Source organism: Scyliorhinus torazame, chromosome 11 (genome assembly GCF_047496885.1).
Source record: "Scyliorhinus torazame isolate Kashiwa2021f chromosome 11, sScyTor2.1, whole genome shotgun sequence".
NCBI classification, from domain to species: domain Eukaryota; kingdom Metazoa; phylum Chordata; class Chondrichthyes; order Carcharhiniformes; family Scyliorhinidae; genus Scyliorhinus; species Scyliorhinus torazame.
This window is the reverse complement of record NC_092717.1, coordinates 19,057,129-19,077,045: the sequence shown is the minus strand read 5'-3', so window position 1 is coordinate 19,077,045 and position 19,917 is coordinate 19,057,129. Positions and strand designations below refer to the sequence as shown.

The 19,917-nt window shown below is 41.7% G+C and overlaps 1 protein-coding gene across 2 annotated transcripts in view; it reads right to left on the bottom strand.

Annotated features, from left to right (window-relative positions):
- Nucleotides 1-1,518: 1,518 nt before the first annotated feature.
- Nucleotides 1,519-19,917, bottom strand: part of slc35b3 (solute carrier family 35 member B3) — a 43,755-nt gene continuing 25,356 nt past the window's right edge. The window contains exons 7-10 of one of the 2 annotated variants that reach the window (XM_072466999.1): nucleotides 10,556-10,648; nucleotides 7,487-7,598; nucleotides 4,363-4,432; nucleotides 1,519-3,249 (exon numbers count right to left, since the gene is read on the bottom strand). In XM_072466999.1, coding sequence (XP_072323100.1) covers nucleotides 3,102-3,249; nucleotides 4,363-4,432; nucleotides 7,487-7,598; nucleotides 10,556-10,648 — 423 coding nt within the window. In that variant the 3' untranslated portion in view covers nucleotides 1,519-3,101. The remainder of the gene's footprint in view (nucleotides 3,250-4,362; nucleotides 4,433-7,486; nucleotides 7,599-10,555; nucleotides 10,649-19,917) is intronic. The other variant, XM_072467000.1, reaches the window with a different exon arrangement.

Sequence of the window (19,917 nt, the reverse complement as noted above, 5' to 3'; positions counted from 1 at the left end):
GCCCAGATACTTGATACTTGCCCCACTACCTTAAGCGGCAGCTCGCCTAACCTCCTCTCCTTGATTGGGAAGACCTCACTCTTCCCCATGTTTAACTTATACCCAGAGAATCGGTAGAATTCTACCAAAATGTACATAACCCCTATGCTTTCCAATGGGTTGTCTGCACATAGCAAAACCCTACGCTCCCCCTCCCCCGCACTATCCCTTTCCAACTCCTTGACGCTCTAAGCACCATTGCCAGTGGCTCTATTTCCAAGGTGAAGAGCAACAAGGAGTGGGCATCCCTGCCTCGTGCCATGATACAGCCTAAAGTACTCCAACACACTCAATGTGTTCTTATCCTCACCACCTGCGCTGGTACAACAACCAAATCCAATCCACCATCCCCTGCCCAAACCTGAACCACCCCAATACCTCCCACTCTACTCGATCAAAGGCCTTCTCCGCATCCATCACGACCACCACCTCCACACTCCGTCCCTCTGGGGGCATCATTATGACATCTAATAGACGCCTGTGTTAGCCGACATACATCTCCCTTTTGCAAACCCCATTTGTACCCCCTCTATCACCCCCGGCACACAAACCTCAATCTGCAAGGCCAAATCTTAGCCAACAACTTGGCATCCACATTCAATAGTGATATTGGGCGGTACACTGCTCCAAGACCTTATCTTTCTTCAGGACCAGAGATATTAAGGCCTGAGATAACGTCAGGAGCTCTCCCTTCTCCCTCACCTTATTAAATGCCCTTACCAGTAGAGGCCTCAGGTCTCCTGAAAACTTTTAATAAAATTCTACCGGGAAACAGTTCAAGGGCAGCTCACCACCACCTTAGTCAAGGGCTAGTAGGGATGAGCAACAAATAGTGGTCAAGCCAGCAATGCATACATCATGTGAAAGAATTTTAAAAACATTGAAAAAGGAGAGAATTCCATTTCCGCAGTATCGACATCGTTGGTCAGTACAGAACAATTGCCGATATGTATAGCTCTATTCTGGTGTCTCTTTTTGTGGAAATGTTCTCTCTAAATGCTGAGAGATTATTAGTTATGAAACATTGAACAAATATTTGAATATTGAACACTGATACAATTGGTGAAAGAGAACTTCAATATGATTTAATTGGTTTACTATTCATAATTTTTAAATCTTAGTTAAAGAATACCCAAAACGAAAAGCTGTACACTTTAGTAATGTATTCCTGTGCCAGGTTCGATAAATAATGATGAGCAAGACTTTCAAGGTGAATTCTTTGCTGACTTAAAATGATTTCACGTGTATCTGCCGCTATGTTGGATAGTTTAATCTATACTTCCCTGTATAGATGCAGTGATCTCCAGCAAAAACCAGCCAGTGATCACCGTGGCCTGCCAAATCTGTGACGTTTAGTGATAACCGAAGAAAATGTGATAGGAGGCGAGGAAGAGATGTCACAAATACAAGCATCAGGCATATAATTTGCACACTTTCTAAATTTTAAATTATGCGAGTCAAAAAAGCGCTAGAATGGGGTTCAGTATCAAATGTTCCTTTTTATTCATTTTCACCTGTATTGGGTAGTTACTGCCATGAGTTTTTAAAACCGTTAGGCATGTTTTTGAAACATTTTGGTGCTTATTTGCATCTTTCTGAACTATCTGCCTGACCGTGGATATAAAATCAACATTCCCTCTGCATTATTGTGACTTCTGCGCTGGTATCTATTTTCAGATTGGATTTTTAAAAAAAACAAGACTTGGTTTTCAAGATGAAGTTTGGTCAAATAACTAAGATGCCAACAGAGAATAATCGAAAAGAGTTCAATCACCCATCACCTGGGTTACCCTATGATTTATGTACTGAAAATGTTCAGTCCTCCAAAATGAATTAGCATTCACACTTATTGGCAGCATACACGCCTTAGTTTTCTGCTTATCCACGTGGTGTTTCATTTCCATACTAGCCTCAATTAAAATGCCGTATATTCACTGTTAAAGATTCAGTTACAGTGAAAAGTTTACTCTGTATTTCGAACCTAATGATAAATAAACATGTTCATATTCTGCAATAAAAAGTGTGCTCCTTTTAAACAATGATGATTATGTAAGTGGAGGGCATGAGCATTTGTCAATCCTACATGAATCCCGGGTTAAAAGATTTAACAGCAAAAAAATTTCAAAAGTTCAGCAATATGCTTTACTCAGTTCCTTTTTTTTGTATTAAAAGACATTTAGCTCTAACACGTTAAAATACAATTTCTCATTCTCTTTAAAAATCATAAAGGCTTTTAAAAAGTCATTGTGCAAAACCAGAATAATATAAAGGCCACAACACAAAATTGATTTTATGATGGGATAGTCAGGACATCTCTCGTCACCCCCAACTTTTTGTATGTTCTTCATAAAAAGATGAACATTACACTTCACTTGAAGTGCTGTGCACTCAGAAGTGTTTTGGCAAAGTACAGTAATCATGTCTCAACATGGCACTTTTTTTTGTTGCACTCAAATAAATTAAGTACAATAAAGAACTATTTATCTATTTAAGGTCACTGTCCAATAAAAATTTCATAACCACAATGTTTAATGCACATCTTCCAACTGCTGTGCATCGATTTAGGAATGCAGTACAATCAAGATGCATTAAGTACTCGAGAGGTATATTTAATTGTACGATCATGATAAATAACCACTTTAAATACTACTGTACCACACAATTATTTGTCAAGCTGTACATGTACAAGATTTAAAAAAAACATTTGGCCCTGATCAGTAATTTCCACTGAATGAAAAAAGAAAGCGGAGAATACATATTTGATGCTTTTACAAAGCATTAAGAATCAAGCCAAGAGATGTGACTGAAATTCATAAATCAGGAATTTTATACATTATTAGTATCCGTGTTAACATTGGCTAAGTTGTGTGTTGTTCCCTTTTGCAACACCTGCACTGTTCATTGCTGACTGCTAAAATTTGCTTCTCAGCAAAGCTGAAGTCATCAACTGCCTGTGTATCACGGGTCCATCTCACGGGTCCACTGCTGCAGAGTACTCTCATTCAGCCAACTAATGACTGCGTGGTCTGATCAAATCCCAATAGTGGTTACTACAGTGGACTCTACACAGTCTGGGACATGGATCTCATTTGTTTTTTCTTGATTACATTCCAAAGATCAAGCAGTGATGGCAGCTGGATTCTGTCCATATTTTTGCTGTAAATATTTAGGAAGATACCAAGGATGACGACAAGACCTGACCACACGTAGCTTTAAGAGAAAAAAAAGTGCAATTAGTTTTCCACTAATTGGTGGATTCTGCAGTGCTCTACCACAGTTAAATGTTTAAATCCCGACAATACCAATTCAATGTCAGTAAACACCAGCAGCTTCTGACAGCAGCATTCCTGTATTCCCATACCTAAAAGGTACTCCCATCTCCAAAATGAATGGTGAGAGCCAGGGGTGGGATAGGAGCAAACCTAAATAATGTAAAACAAAAGGAATTGACAAAACTGATCCAGGTAAATGCTCACTATGGTTAAGGATTCAAATAACAAGATATAACTTAGGAAGCTAGAAGAAAGAGTTGGAACTTATTCATCCCAGGGCAAGAAACAATGGCCTGATTTTCAACCCAGGTCGGGGATCCAAACTCCAGCTAACTGCTTTTGCATTGCACAGTATTCAACCTTCAAATTTAAATGCCCTAATTTGGCCAGTGACGGACTTAGCACCTAATTAGGGGCATCAAATGTTACCAGGAGGTAGGGGCAGCCTGCAGAGTACCAGCAGCAAAGGCAAATGGCAGCCACGATGGGGCCTCCCACTGCCTTGCAGAAAAGAGAACACAGAAGTGAAGGGCCAGCAGCCTCATCCCATACACAATTATGAATTCAAAATAGTCCTCTGACCCATCCTGGCTTGTTAACAAGTTCCTCAAGGAGCTTAACAGGCTGTTAATCAGAAGCAAGCACGATCCAGGCATCCCCCAACCCACTCACTTGAAAATTTCACAGCATCCTGGAGAAGTCAGGATACTGACTCCATCATCCAGGAGCGCCATTTTTAAGGCGTGCCTGCTCCTATTCTTGTCCCCAAAGAAAATCCCAGCTGATGTGTCTACAGAAAAAATGGGATGGAGAGTTATGTCAAAACTACAGGTAGGTGGGACTGATCCATGAAAATTGTTAACCACAAAATATTATTAAGCATCCCAGTGCTTGCCTCAGCTCAGCACCATCCTACCTATTTGGCCATTTGCTTGCAGTTACTTGAAGCGGAACCTAATACCATACTGCATTAATACCCCATAGGTCTCACAGAAGTATATGCAATTTCAAACAATTGGAAAGACACTTGCTGAAATGAAGGTTTACTTACTGAAAGGTAAAAGGCTTTGAAAAGAAGAAAAATGAAAGCCCAATTGTCATTGCTTTTCGTCCAGTGGTTACTGCAAACAAATACATATAGATGTTCACTTCTACTGAAATGCTTTTTAAGTTTTAAAGACAGTGGGAAAAAAATCAGAGGAGTCAACATTTCAGTGAAAGGCTCAATGAATACCAAGTTTCAAATAAGTTGACATAATTAACAATGAGACACCCATGCTTGCCAAGTGAATGAGTAGCACTATAATCTTGGAAAATCTGAAAGAGCCACGATATTTCTAGATTGCAATAGCAGGCCGTCTAGTGGAGTCCTCGGGGGTGGGGGGATCCGGCCCCGGGGGAGCCCCACGGTGGCCTGGCCCGCGATCGGGGCCCAGAGATCTGCGGGCTGGCCTGTACCGTGGGGGCCTCTGTAGGGCTCCGCCATGGCCAGCGCGGAGAAGAACCCCCCTGCGCAGGAACACGCCGGTCAGTCTGCGCATGCACGGAACCATGCCGGCGGTTCTGCGCATGCACCAACTCGCGCCGGTTGGTGCAGCGCCAACCCCTCCAGCGCCGGCCTAGCCCCCGGAAGTGCGGAGGAGTCCGCAACTTCCGGTTGGCCTGACGCCAGAGTGGTTCGCGCCATTCTTGCCGCTGGGACATCCCGCCAATTGCGGGAGAATCCTGCCCCAGAGATATTACAGCACAGAATGGTGCAATCTAGTGCACTACCCATGGTTTTTTTTCAGTACTCTAACCATCTTTCCTCTTGTACTCTATCTATAGAATCCCTACAGTACAGGAGTTGGCCATTTGGCTTATTGAGTCTGCACCAACCCTCTGAAAGAGCACTCTATGGATCTGCGGGAAGAAACTGGAGCACTTGGGGGAAACCCACACAGACACGAGGTGAACATGCAAACCCCACAAGGAACCCAGGTCCCTGGCGTTGTGAGGCAGCAGTGCTAACCACTGTACCACCTATGTTCCTATTTAAAACACAAAATCTTGTTGACCGTTATTTTCTCATCTGGCTGCACTCATTGGGTAGGGTTGCGTTACGTTATTGAACTTCTCTGGTGTCTGTTCATTCGTACCCTTCTGTATCTTTTACACCCAAAATGCATTATATTTATCTGCAAGACTTTTGCCACTGCCATCTGCCAAGCCATTATATTAACAAGTCTAGCTCAAGCCTTTTACGGTCCTCCTTCGCCTTTACATTTGCATTGTCAGTACGTTTCGAGATTGCACTCATTGGGTAGGGTTTTTGCTTTGGATGCAATCTGGGTACCAACTGCCGTCAACATTGCTCTAGTTTTCTCATTAGCATACTAACAATTATAAAATGTTCTATGAATCAGCACAATCAGGCTGTGATATAAAATAGAGCATTAAAAAAAAATCCGTGAATATAAAAGCGTGATTAAAAAGCTATATTAATATAGCTGAAAATGGATTTAACCACAAAAAATAAGCATTTTAAAAAAGTCTAGACCACCAGCTGCAAGTAACCTGATTTTAAATGATTGAAAATTACTAATTTTAATGTTTAAAAACTTAAGGTGTGTAACTTGTGTCTTTGTATATAAAAAGAGCTAAATTTTAAGGGACTTTTTGAAGGCCAGCAAATATTTGCAATTAGCAGAAACTCACAATGATGCTTAATTAGTCACGGGGAGGGCCAGTTTTGTGGACAGTGTTGACTTCATAAACCAGCACGAATAATTGCAAAAGCTTAGGGTCCAACTTGCGCTCGAAATCCCTTTTGGGCTGGTTTGGCTGACTTTGGATGTTTTGTGCTGAAACACCACCCCCCCCCCCCAATAGGTTTGCAGGGCCTCAGGTGCTGTTGGGGAAAGGAACAGCCTCCAGTATTGAATCAGGTGCTCCCTCCCATCTTGCCTTCAAAGCACAAGCCCCCGACAGCCCCTCGGGCCACCCTTACCCCTCCCAGTCACGAGTCCCTATATTTACCTCCATCCATGGGCTCCACCATTTTGACTCGTGGGGCTACTACAAGCATTAGTGTGGATGAGGACTATATGACTCATGGGGAAGGCACAAATTGAAAAGTTGATGGAATCATGACATAATATTCAGAGTGAGCGTATCCCCCAGTTGTTGCAAGAAGCAATAGGAGTAGCCTCTGACATAGTCAGAAAATAGGGGAATCTAAAAGCAATGAGTTAGCAGTCCTGGCTGTTCAGATGTTGCTTTTCAGGCAGATATGCCTCCAAATAGATTGGATTGAAGAAGCATCATTGGCTCCAAAATATTTAGTGATAATAGGGACGAACAGTCTTTCATCTTGAAGCCAGTACTCCTATATAAGATGCAATGGGGTCACAGTCTCAATGGTTCCAATAACCAACATTTTGGTTTGGTTTATTCACATATTACCAAGTTGTATTGAACAATTGGTTTCAGCTTATAACAAGCTGTTTTTTCTATCTTCGATTGGTCAGAACCAACTAGCATTGAGAAGACCATCAGGCGTGTAAAACAGGTTGTCAGACTGATGGACAAGTATCAGCAGCTGGCAACACAGCAGGGACCACACATCAGGCACAAAATGTTAAGCATGCCGGGGGCTTTCGACAGAGATTTTGATGAGATTAATTCACTTTGTGAAGAACAGAAAAAAAATTAAGAAACATGCATTACATGGAGTATCACCCGTCAAAAATGAATAAAGATGCAATGCTTTTATATGGTGCAAGTGTGGGGAAAGGTCACATGGATGACAAGTCACCATCATTTCATTGGCATGTCATAAAGGAAGGTTGTTTGATTTTTGCCTATGGTGGAACACAAGGACATTTTGGCAGTTTACCACGGGGGCAACTCATGAGGCATGATGGTTACTCTGAAAATGAGGTTTTGTAAAGTGGGATCTAGCATTAGCTGCCGTGCAGATTTGATGCAACTTTGCAAATTTGTGCAAGACATATACAATTTTAGCAAAGGAGAAAAAAAGAAATGTTGACATTTCTCTGAAGTTTTTATTTAAGATTACAACAGCCTAGCAGGCAAAGCCTCCAAATCATATTTTAATTGGTTGAAACACGGACTTATACAATTTCCAAATTTAGCATGTCTTTCTGATGAACAATGTGTGAGATGTACATTACCTGTCACAGCAACAAGTGCACCAAACAGCTTTATCAAAGCTAGTACAAAGGAAATGCCAAAATATCCAGTCAATGAAAACATAAATGCATAACCGTAAGTCTGCATAGGATGCTGCAAAACAAACATGGAAACAGAAATCATGACTCCAAAACTAGTGATTTAACAATATATTGCACATTGTGATATAGGCTGACATTGTACATTTAAAAAGCCAAAAGCTTACACAAGTAGCATTCTCCAATAGTAAACTTTCCAAGTCAGTGACACCAACGATCTGTTCTTGCCCTCAGTATTTACCAGTTTATGGTGATAGGATAGGGTGTATTAGCAGTGCATCACGAAGGTTGAAAATAATACATGACCAGGAAAATCAGTATTAGCAGTTGGCAAGTTGAGTGTAAAAGATTGCGGTTTATGGCAACATTTTTCACAGGAAATAAAAGAGTAGGAAACTGTGCAAAAGTTCTTCAATTTAACAAACTTGACAATATAGTGAAAGGAAGGGGACAGCAGGCAGAGAAGGTGAATGTTATAACCTCCCCGGGAAACACTTCCGCTCTTTCTGGCCCACAAGCAACGCTGTAATGGCAATTTGATTTTTCTACAGAGCAGACCTCATCTCCCTTTAGATGCCTGTTTTTTTGCGACCCAAGCAACCCAGTTGACCAGGTTAAACCAAGAAGGCAGGTTAAATGTGTGGCATGCAGCTCATTACAATATTGAACTATAAAAGGTACCTCCTGGGAGAGGATTGTTGCCCCGCCCCCTCCCCCTTTGTTAAAGCCAGAAATGGGCAATGGGCAGATTGGGGATTTTGCACAGGTCTGCTAATTAGAAATAGATGAAAATGGTACAACGTCTCTTAACGTCAGTATATTATAAAGAAATAGGCAGGAGTTTACACAAAGAACAAGAGTTACAGTTTTGTTCCCATTTCAGGTCAGTAATGCCCGATGTCAACTGGTGCATATGGGCATTACTGAAAGGTAAAATAGGCCCCATTGAAGGATATGGATTCAAGTAATGTGCTGTGAAAGAAAAGAAAATTGCACGCTCAGAGGACATGAAATTGATATAACCTTATTGCTATAAAAGAATCAGGAGAGGAGTAGATGAAGTTCAAACTGAGGTGATCATTGTGAAAAAAAAATGGGAGAATAACAGAGGAAAGCTTAACTGAGTTCAACAACAACAGTATGGACAGCAGGTTGAGAGGAAACTAGCTCCGAATATAGCTTTAGTGAAAAAGCACGGTAAACAGTATTAGATCTTGTTAAAAGCTTTGGAGATGTCTACTGCATGACAATTATTATTCAACTGCAGCAGGAAGATGAAATGCTAAGTCACAGCATGCCAGAATGAACAGGGTCGATCTTTATCTAAACAATTTTTGTATATTCACTTGGGGTTTACTGTGCATTTGAATTAGTGCTGCAGAACGAGTCCTTCAGACTGTTGCTCACTTCAACATTTGAAGGACTGAACCAAAAATTGGAAACCTAATTTTGTTGATATATACATTATAAAATTATTTTCTAAGGAGTGTAAGAGTATTTAAAAAAAACAATTTCTTATATTCCAACATTATGGCTTTGATCTTGGTGTAAAAATAATACCTTGGGGGATCCCTTTCAAACAGTTGCCTTAGTGGCATTTAAACAAATGTTGCTTATGTAACAATTTATCATATTTAATGCAGAAGTTTTATAATGTATCGTTCTGTGCACACACAAACAATTTACAATACGTAGTGTATTTCTCATTGAACAGCAGTACAGTAAATCTATCAATCATGTATATAATAATCTTTATTATTGTCACAAGTAGGCTTACATTAACAAGGCAATGAAGTTACTTTGAGAATCCCCTAGTTGCCACACTCCAACGCCTGTTCGGGTACACAGAGGGAGAATTCAGAATGTCCAATTCACCTAACAAGTACATCTTTTGGGACTTGTGGGAGGAATCCCACGCAGACAGAGGGAGAACGTGCAGACTCTGCAGACAGTGACCAAGCAGGATTCGAACCCGGGACCCTGGTGCTGTGAAGCAACAGTGCTAACTACTGTGCTACCGTGCCGCCCATATGTCACATAGCATGTGTGAGAAAGTAGAAATGCACTAAACTGTGGAGCAATCGTTGCAGATTCAACAACAAAATAAAAAGATTTTCTTATGGATAAATGAACAGATGGAGTTGTCGCATGGGTTCAAATTTAGTCCACACTAAAATCTTTCTTTGAACATTTTACAGTGTTGTGTGAACAATCTTTGGTAGCCTGAGTTTATCTTAAATTTGTACTAAAACCAAATGGTTACTCTCACTCAATGATTCCCCTCGATGGATTGATATCAGATTTACCCAAAGAGACAAGAAAATCTTATTCAATTTCAATTCTGTATTACATTAGTTGATTTGATCTATTGTTTCACATCTTGCGCTCATTTACTGTCCAAAGATTAGTTTGGGAAAGTGCACAAGTACAAAAGTCAGGATCAGCGATGGTGCTTTCCTTCCAACCGAGGATCCTTTTACATGAACAACCCCTAGCTTCATCTATGTATTATGGCCATTTGGGCAAAGTACCCGAGAGTTGCCAGTATCAATGGAACCTTATCCTGGCACAAGTCAAATGAGTGTAATCCAGAGCAAAGATGAGAAAGCTAGGAAGGATGATAAAAATGGAAAACAATGCATCATTTGATTAAACCAATTCACTCATATTCGGCACTCCAATTTTGTCAAGCCAAATAAAGTGGTACCCATAACATAACATGCATCAGTGTAGGAGGTTACGGCTCAGCAATATTAACTGATGAAATAAAGCAGTAGAGTCAAATTGTAATTTATCAAAAGCCCTTATTAGTTATACTCCATTTCAATTGTTATACTGTAGATGGGCAAAACAAAATGAATGGTTAGGCCAAAAAGCAGTGTTTTAAATGGATCTTGGTGTCCAACTGGATGACCATAAAGATTGCACCTCGAAATGATTTTTTGTCGGAACTTGGTGAGAACAGATGTAAAAGCACACATTAGTTAAGAGTACAAAGTTGAACACACTTACCCTTGAACAAAAGACAAAAGCAGGGCTCAGGCCACGGGTACAAAATAAACCCGTTAATATATACAGAAAACCTATTGAGTAGGAATATAAAACCTAGAAGCAAGAGGAGACAAATATGTAAGTCACCAACCTTGGATATGCAGCTGTTCAAAATGAAAGCATAAATTTTGTGAGCAAGCTTGCACTGATACAATAAACCAGAGCATGGTGCAAGTGCTAAATAATAGGCAGTGAAGATGCCAAATGGCAAGACATCAAGAACCGTTTTGACATTGTTCTAACCTAATTTACTTTGCAAGTTCAAGCACGTTAGATTACTGGATTACCGGAATACTTAATTAGCAAGAAGTGCCCGTAAAAGCTAATTGCTGATCCCTCCTATAAGTTTGCCAAATCAAATAAACTTGAACCGCTGGAAATTTGTTAACAACTCGTGGTCATGTATTTGATGAAATACGATTTAATAGGACATCACTCATTACTCAGCCCACTGATTCTCAAACATTTTGTTTAAAGGATGAATAATCATGGACTCTATCTAAATCTTAATACGACACAATAATCATAATATGAAGAATGCTGCATATAAAGGGTGTCTGGATAACGTTTTTAACTAATCAGCCATTTGCTTATAGATATCAGAGTTGGGTGTGCTTGCTTCCCACTGCACAGTTTGCCCCTGGCAAGGGCATATGGCAACCAGAAGCAGAAAAGGTACTTGGGGAACAGGAGCACCAGGGGAGCATACCCCAGTAGAGCGATTGGTGTGCACCGATCTGGCAAAAGCAGGAGCCCATGGCGTGGGGAGGTTTTTTTACACTTGACCCAGTGCCCTGGACAGCTGACCATCCATAAAGCTGCCCTTTTTAATGGACCTCCTAGAGGGTCTCTGCAGCCAGGGATCCACAGACTATAGTTTGAACCGCCAATCTCACATTTGTGTTTTTTAAATTTACTGTAGAGTAACCTGAATCATCCAGGGAACTGTTATACAAGTGTGAGGACCAACATAATGCACTGAAGAAGAGGGTATGTACAGTCAGCTGCTCTTGGGGAATCAGAGGTGCTGCCATTAGGGCTCTCCCTGCATTCTTAAATATTTTGTAGAATTACTCTCAGGCTGAAAAAAGATTTATATTAGAAAGGGGAATGACATATAAAAGAGACTGGATGCAGATCACTATCGAGAAAAGGGTATGAATACCAGGAAACAAATATAAAGGACTGTTGGCCAGCTTTCTTCAATACATGTACAGGCAAAAGTAACTTCTATTTGGCAATAACACTTGCTGTCATCATTCGAGCCACAGTTTTGTTTCTGTGGTTCATTGCAGCTATTCCGAATGCCATCTAGTCTCAAATTTAGTAGAAGGAACTTCTAAAAATGCTGACTGGATGATTGGTTGACAGTATTGCAAGGTCATCCATCAGATTGGACTGTCCTTATCTGGAACTGTAACAAACTTACACAACGGGATTTAAAAAAAAGGGAGTGGTCACACTATATCTAATAATTTAAAAATAAACCAACAAAAACTCATTCTTAAGAGCTCCTCAACTTGACATAAAGTTGTGCTTTCTCTCATTTTGCAGGATTGTTCAGTCGATCATGTTCAAGTTTAGATTTTCTTTGTTTTGCTACACATATCCAATAATCGAATCTCCCAACCTGTCTCAACAGAGCCGAGAATCTTTTTTAAAGCATTTAAGAGGATGATATCCAGCAGAAACACAATGCCGATTAACATTCTCTTATTTTCTTCAGGAAAATAGGACTTCAGTCACGTACATCAAAATTGTCAGTAAACTAAGGGCACCTAAAGTAACATTCAGTGGTACAAAGGACAGTCAGGCAGCAGCAGCCACCCACATCATTGGGTTACCACAAAGAAATACCAGTCCAAGTCTGGGGATAACAGCAGAGGTGACAGCAATGGTCATCCAAAAGGACTCTAATGCAACAATGGAGAAATACTGGGGGGTAGGGGAAGAATAAAAATAACAAATCGATACAACTACTCAAAGTATTTTACAAAGTTCTAAATATAAATCATTACGTTTGAGCTACTAAACAATTAACCAAGCTTCTTAAAAAATGTTTTTCAAAATTACTGGGAGCAAGGGGGTATAACTTAAATTGTATTTTCATGAATTCATTATTATCCTCTACCACAGCAGTAGATCAGGGAGAATCTTCCATATTTCTAATAGTGTTGGTGAGTATGCTTTATTCTGGCTAATCCAGAAATCATGAGCCGATGAAGCGTAACATTATCAATCCAGTGGTTTTCAAACCTATTATCATAAATCTGAATTGAGCACTTCAGCTATTCATTTTGTTCAAGACTATTTCTGCATGACTGGACTATGTAAATTCACTCATAGCTAGTCAGCCTTCTTCACTACACATTATTACAAGTCATCATTTGCTAGACAAGGACTGAATTATAATACTGTAAATCGACATAGGGTTTGACCCGAGTTAACCGGTCATTTCTTATGTTGACTTGCGATATATTTTGGACATTTCCCATCATTTCCAAGGGACGGACTATTTTTTGGACAACTGATTTTTTCTTGCAGTAACGATGGGTATGAAACAATCTCAATAAGGATGAATAAAAATGATGTAACATAACATGCTGTTAGGCAATTTGGACATTCTGAATTCGCCCTCCGTGAACCCAAACAGACGCTCTGGAATGTGGCGACTCGGGGCTTTTCACGGTAACTTCATTGCAGTGTTAATGTAAGCCTACTTGTGACAATAAAGATTATTAACAGTCATACATCAGAATCTAGATGTGGCTAATCCCATTTTTGATTCGCAAATTATTGGGCATGCGATCCCAACAGTCACACTTGTAAGGTTTAGGCAAGGATTTCAAACAAGCTTAAGCATTTACAAATTACAATCTCAGTCTCCATTTCTCCTCATTTAGTTTTATAAACTTGTTGAATATCTTATTTGTAGATGGCAAGATTGTAAAAAGGATTCTATTAGACTTGTCAACCCTATGCCCTCAGGTTTTACAATAAAACAGATTAGGATATAAATTATACTGAAATACATTTTACCGCCAATAGGGACATTGAGGCAATCTCCTTTTAGTGAGATCAGTAAACTCAAATGAAATGTGTAAGCATGTTAATATTCTACTAAAATGGATCATGAAAAGTTTATTTTGCCTCATTCTAGCCAGCTTTAAAATTGAGCTTCCTTTGCTGCATTGCTAAGCTCTAAATCTCCTATTTTGGTGTGTGGCCAGTTTAAATAAGAGTTTTCTTATTCAATATTTCACTGCTACTGTTTGCTGCTGTTTTTTAAAAAAATGTAACATGTATCAAAGTGAGTGCAAGGAGCAACTACTCTCTTGTGCCTATGGAATACATGTCTTTTTAATAAGTAAGAAAAGGTTATTCATGAGCAACAAAGCCACAAATGACTTCTAAATGACTCCCAGAGGTCTTAAAAATAGTAGCTGGAAGTGAAACCATATTAGAAATCTGGGCTTCTATTTGTTAGCAAACATGAGGGTCCGGATTCTCCGTCCTGGGATGACCGGATTGCGTTCCCTCATGGGATGGAGAATCGGACGTCGGGGAAAAATTGGGATCGACACCAGGCACCAACCCAATCGCGATGTTCTGACCTCCTTAATGACCTATTTGAAGCCAATTAGCGGGCTTGGTGCCCTATGCTCTGGACTTCGGTGATTCACCGGTACCGCCAGGCTGCCAGGAACCACGTGGGTGTGGATAACTTGTGGTCTCTCCAACAAATCACTGCCTGTAATAGGGGAACCCCCTCAACTGGTACCCCTGTAATAGGGAGACCCCCCAACTGGGTCTCCTGTAATAGGGAGACCCTCCCCCAACTGGGGCCCATGTAATAGGGAGACCCCCCCACAACTGGGACCCCTGTAATAGGGAGATCACCCACCCCCCACAACTGGTATCCCTGTAATAGGGAGACCCCCCCACAACTGGGACCCCTGTAATAGGGAGGACCCCCCACCCCCCAACTGGGACCCCTGTAATAGGGAGACTCCCCCACTCCAAACAGGGACCCCTGTAATAGGGAGACCCCCCACCTCAAACAGAGACCCTGTAATAGTGAGACCCCCCCCCCGACAGGGACCCTGTAATAGTCAGACCCCCCCTCCAAAAGGGACCCTGTAATAGGGAGACCCCCCCCAATGGGGACCCCTTTAATAAGGAGACCCACCCCCCCAATAGGACCGCTTTAATAGGGAGACCCCCCCCCAAACAGGACCCCCTAAATAGGGGGACACCCCATAGCGGGGACCCCTGTAATAGGGAGACCCATCCAGCAGGGACCCCTGTAATAGAGGGAACAACCCCCCCCCAAAAACAGGAATGGGGAAACCCTCCGCAAATGGGGGATTTCCTGTAATAGCACCCCCCCTCCAAACTAGCACGTCTGTAATAGGAGGACCCCCTGCCTTAAGAGACCCTCCCCACCCCCCTGACTCCAGAAAAAAGACCCCTGTCTGGAAGCTAGAGAGTAGTCTGCCAGGGACAATGAGAAGAATTATAGCTGTAACACTTACCTTGCAGCACCACATGTCCATTCCCGGAAGGAGAGTAGCTGTGACCTGTATCTGGTTCCCACAGATCCATTAGCTGCAAGCCATTTACATCTTTCTAGTACTGGTCTTTGATTGACAGCTTTTACAAACATCTGCAGCTTTGATTCATTCATCTCCCTTCACAGTTCAGTGGCGTAATTGGTGAAACCTCAATGTTTGTAAACATTGACCACATCAAAGAAAGGTAAGTGCATTACAATCACTCTTATGTGATTTCACTACACTTCTCCCTATTACAAGGGTGAGGGGTGAGGGGTTTGGAGCCATTTCACTCTGCGGGAGGGGGACGGCTGTGGGACCTCGCTATTGGGATGCCCACTTAAATGGCGGTCCATAAGGCATAGGAGAAGAATTAGGCCTTTCGGCCCATCGGGTCTTCTCTGCCATTCAATCATGGCTGATATGTCTCTCAACCCCATTCTCCTGCCTTCTCCCCATTAACTTTAATCCCACTTATTAATCAAGAACCTATATAGATCTGTCTTAAAGACAATCAGTTACTTGGACTCCACAGCCTACTGTGGTAATGAGTTCCACAGATTCACCACCATTTGCAGAAGAAATTCTTCACCTCGGTTTTAAAGTCCCTTCAGTCTGATTTGGTGCCCTTGGGTTCTAGTTTCTCCTACTTGTGGAAACATCCTCTCCATGTTAATTTTATCTAGGCCTCTCAGCATTCTGTAACTTTCAATGAGATCCGCCCTCATCCTTCTAAACTCCAGCGACTACACATCCAGAGTCCTCAACCGCTCCTCATATGACAAGCTCTTCATTCCGGGGATCATTCTTGTGAACTTCCTCTGGACCCTTTCCAAGGCCAGCACATTCTTCCTTTGATATGGGGCCCAAAACTGCTCACAATATTCCAAATGGGGTCTGACTCGAGCCTTATACAGCCTCAACAGTACATCCCTGCTCTTGTATCCTAGCCCTCTCAACATGAATGCTAACATTGCATTTGCTTTCCTAATTGCCAATTGAACCTGCATGTTAACCTCAAGGGAATCCTGAACTAGGACTCCAAGTCCCTGTGTGCTTCCACTTTTCGAAGCCTTTTCCCATTTCAAAATAGTCTATGCCTCTATTCTTGCTACCAAAGTGCATTACTTCACACTTTTCCACATTCCATCTGCCACTTCTTTGCCCACTCTCCTAGCCTGTCCAGGTACTTCTGCAGCCTCCCTGCTTCCTCAACACGACCTGTCCATCTACATATCTTTGTATCACCTGCAAACCTAGCAATAATGCCCTCAGTTCCTTCTTCCAGATCATTAATGTACATCGTGAATAGCTTTGTTCCCAACACTGATTCCCTGCGGAACACCACTAGTCACCGGCTGCCATCCTGAAAAGGACCCCTTTATCGCCATTCTCTGCCTTCTGCCAGTCAGCCAATCCTCTATCCATGCCAATACCTTGCCCCTAACACCATGGGATCTTATTTTGTTTAGCAGTCTCCTGTACAGTATCTTGTCAAAGGCCTTCTGGAAATCCAAATAGATCACGTCCACTGGGTCTCCTTTGTCTAACTTCCTCGTTACTGCTTCAAAGAATTCTAACAGATTGTCAGGCATTACCTTCCCTTGACGAATCTGTGCTGACTCAGTCCTATTTTACCATGTCCTTCTAAGTACTCCACAATTTCATCCTTAATAATAGGCTCTAAAATCTTCCCACCAACCGATGTCAGGTTAACCTGCCTCCCTCCCTTCATAAACAGGGGTGTTACATTAACCATTTTACAATCCTCTGGGACCCTCCCTGCCTCTAGTGATTCCCGAAGGATCACCACCAATACCTCCACAATCTCCTCAGCTACCTCCTTCAGAACACTGGGGGTGTAGTACATCCGATCCGGTTGATTTATCCACCTTCAGACCTTTCAGTTTCCCCAGCACCTTTTCGTTAGTGATGGCCACTACACTCGCCTCTGCCTCCCGACTCTCTTGAAGTTCTGGTATGCCACTGGTGTCTTCCACTGTGAAGACTGATGCAAAGTTCCTATTCAGTTCCTCTGCCATTTCACTGTTCCCTATTACTACTTCTCCAGCTTTATTTTCCAGTGGTCCAATGTCTATTCTTGCCTCTCTCTTACCTTTTATATATTGAAAAACAAACTCTTCCTATCTTCTTTTATATTACTAGCTGGCTTACATTCATACTTCATCTTCTCCCCCCTTATTGTTTTTTTAGTTGTCCTCTGCTTGCTTTTAAAAGGCTTCCCAGTCCTCTGGCTTCCCACTAATCCTAACTACATTATATGCTTTTTCCTTTGTTTTTATGCTGTCCTTAACTTTCCTTATCAGCCAAGGTTGCCCTGTCCTCTCCTTGGGATGAATTTCTGTTGTGCCTCCCAAATAATCCAAAAACCCACCATTGCTGTTCAACTGACTTCCCTGCTAGGCTTCCCTTCCAATCAACTCTGGCCAGCTCCTCCCTCATGTCTTTGTAGTTATCTTTATTAAATTGTAAAACTGTTACATCTGATTCCAGCTTCTCCCTCTCAAACTGCAAGGTGAATTCTAACATGTTGTGGTCACTGCTCCCTAAGGGTTCCTTCACTTTAAGTTCCCTAATCAAGTCTGCCTCATTACAAATCACCAAATCCAGTATTACCTCTTGCCTAGTGCCAGTCAGCCAATTATCATTTCTTACTAACAATACAACCTCGCCCTCTCTGCCCATCTCCTGTCCTTTCGATAGGACATATATCCTTGGATATTTAGATCCCAGCCCTTGCAAAAATCGATAGCAAGGAGCGATATAGGATCAGAAGGCATAGAATCTCTATGGGTAGAGTTGAGGAATCGCAAAGGTAAAAAGACCCTGATGGGAGTCATGTACAAGCCCCCAGCAGTAGTCAGGATTGTGGGGAAGAAAATAAATCAGGAGATAGAAAAGATATGTAAAAAGTTACAATAATCATGGGAGACTTCAATATGCAAGCAGACTGGGAAAATCAGGTTGGTAGTGGATCCCAAGAAAAATAATTTGTGGAATTTCAAAGAGATTTATTTTGGAGCAGCTTGTGACAGAGCCTACTGGGGAACAGGCAATTCTGGATTTGGTGATGTGTAATGAGGCAGACTTGATTAGGGAGCTTTAAGGTGAAGGAACCCTTAGGGAGCAGTGACCATAATATGATATAATTTACCCTGCAGTTTGAGAGGGAGAAGCTGTAATCATATGTAACGGTATTACAATTAAATAAGGGTAACTACAAAGAAATGAGGGAGGAGCTGGCCAGTTGATTGGAAAAGAAGCCTAACAGGGAAGACAGTGGAACAGCAAAGCAAGGAGTTTTTGGGGGTTATTATGGAAGCACAACAGAAATTCATCCCAAGGAGGAGGAAGCATGCTAAGGGGAGGACAAGGCTTCAAGGGCTGACGAGGGAAGTCAAGGACAGCATAAAAGCAAAAGAAATAGCATACAAAGCGTAGAGGATTAGTGGAAAGCCAAAGGATTGGGAAGCCTTTAAAAGCGAGCAGAGGACAACTAAAAAAGCAATAAGGGGGGAAAAAATGAAATATGAGTGCAAGCTAGCTAGCAATATAAAGGAAGATAGGAAGAGTTTTTTTCAATATATAAAAGTTGAGAGAGAGGCAAAAATAGACATTGGACCACTGGAAAATGTGGTTGGAGAAGTAATAATAGGAAACAAAGAAATGGCAGAGGAACTGAATAGTTATTTTACATCAGTCTTCACGGTGGAAAACACCAGTGGAATGCCAGAGCTCCAGGAGAATTAGGGGGCAGAGGTGAGTTGCAGTGATTATCACTAAGGATAAGGTTCTGGGGAAACTGAAAGGTCTGAAGGTGGATAAATGCTGTGGGAGGCAAGGGAAGAGATTGCAGATGCTCTGACAAAAAAATGTCAATACTTCTCTGGCCACAGGAGAGGTGCCACAGCACTGGAGGACAGCTAATCTGGTGTCGTTATTCAAGAAGGGATATAGGGATAAACCAGGAAATTACAAGCCAGTGAGTCTAACTTCTGTGGTAGGGAAACTATTGGAAAGAATTCTGAGGGACATAATTAATTTCCACTTGGAGAGGCATGGATTAATCAAGGATAGTCAGCATGGGTTTGTCAAAGGGAAATCATAGCTTACAAATTTGATTGAATTTTTTGAGGTGGTGAGTAGGTATGTGAGGGCAGTGTGGTTGATTTAGTCTACATGGATTTTAGTAAGGATTTTGACAAGGTCCCACATGGGAGGCTGATGAAGAAGGTAAGAGCCCATGGGATTCAGGGCAAGTTAGCAAACTGGATCCAAAACTGGCTTTGGGGTAGAAGGCAGAGGGTAATGGCTGAAGGTTGCTTTTGTGACTGGAAGCTCGTGTCCAGAGGGGTTCTGCAGGGATCGGCGCTGAGTCCCTTGCTGTTTGTAATATACATTCATATCCAGATCATTAATGCAAGATAAGTAGGTTCGCAGATGACACAAAAATTAGTGGTGGGGTAAATAGTGAGGAGCAAGGCCTTGGATTACAGGATAATAAAAGATGGGCTGGTTAGTCGGGCAGAAGATTGGCAAATGAAATTTAACCATGGAAAGTGTGAGGTAATAGATTCTGGGAGGACTAACAAGGCAAGGGAATATACAATGAATGGTCGGACCCCAGGAAGTACAGAAGATCAAAGGGACATTGGTGTGCATGTCCACAAATCTCTGAAGATAGCAGGACAGGTAGATAAGGTGGTTAAGGCGGCTTATGGGACTTGCCTGTATTAACTGAGGCATTGA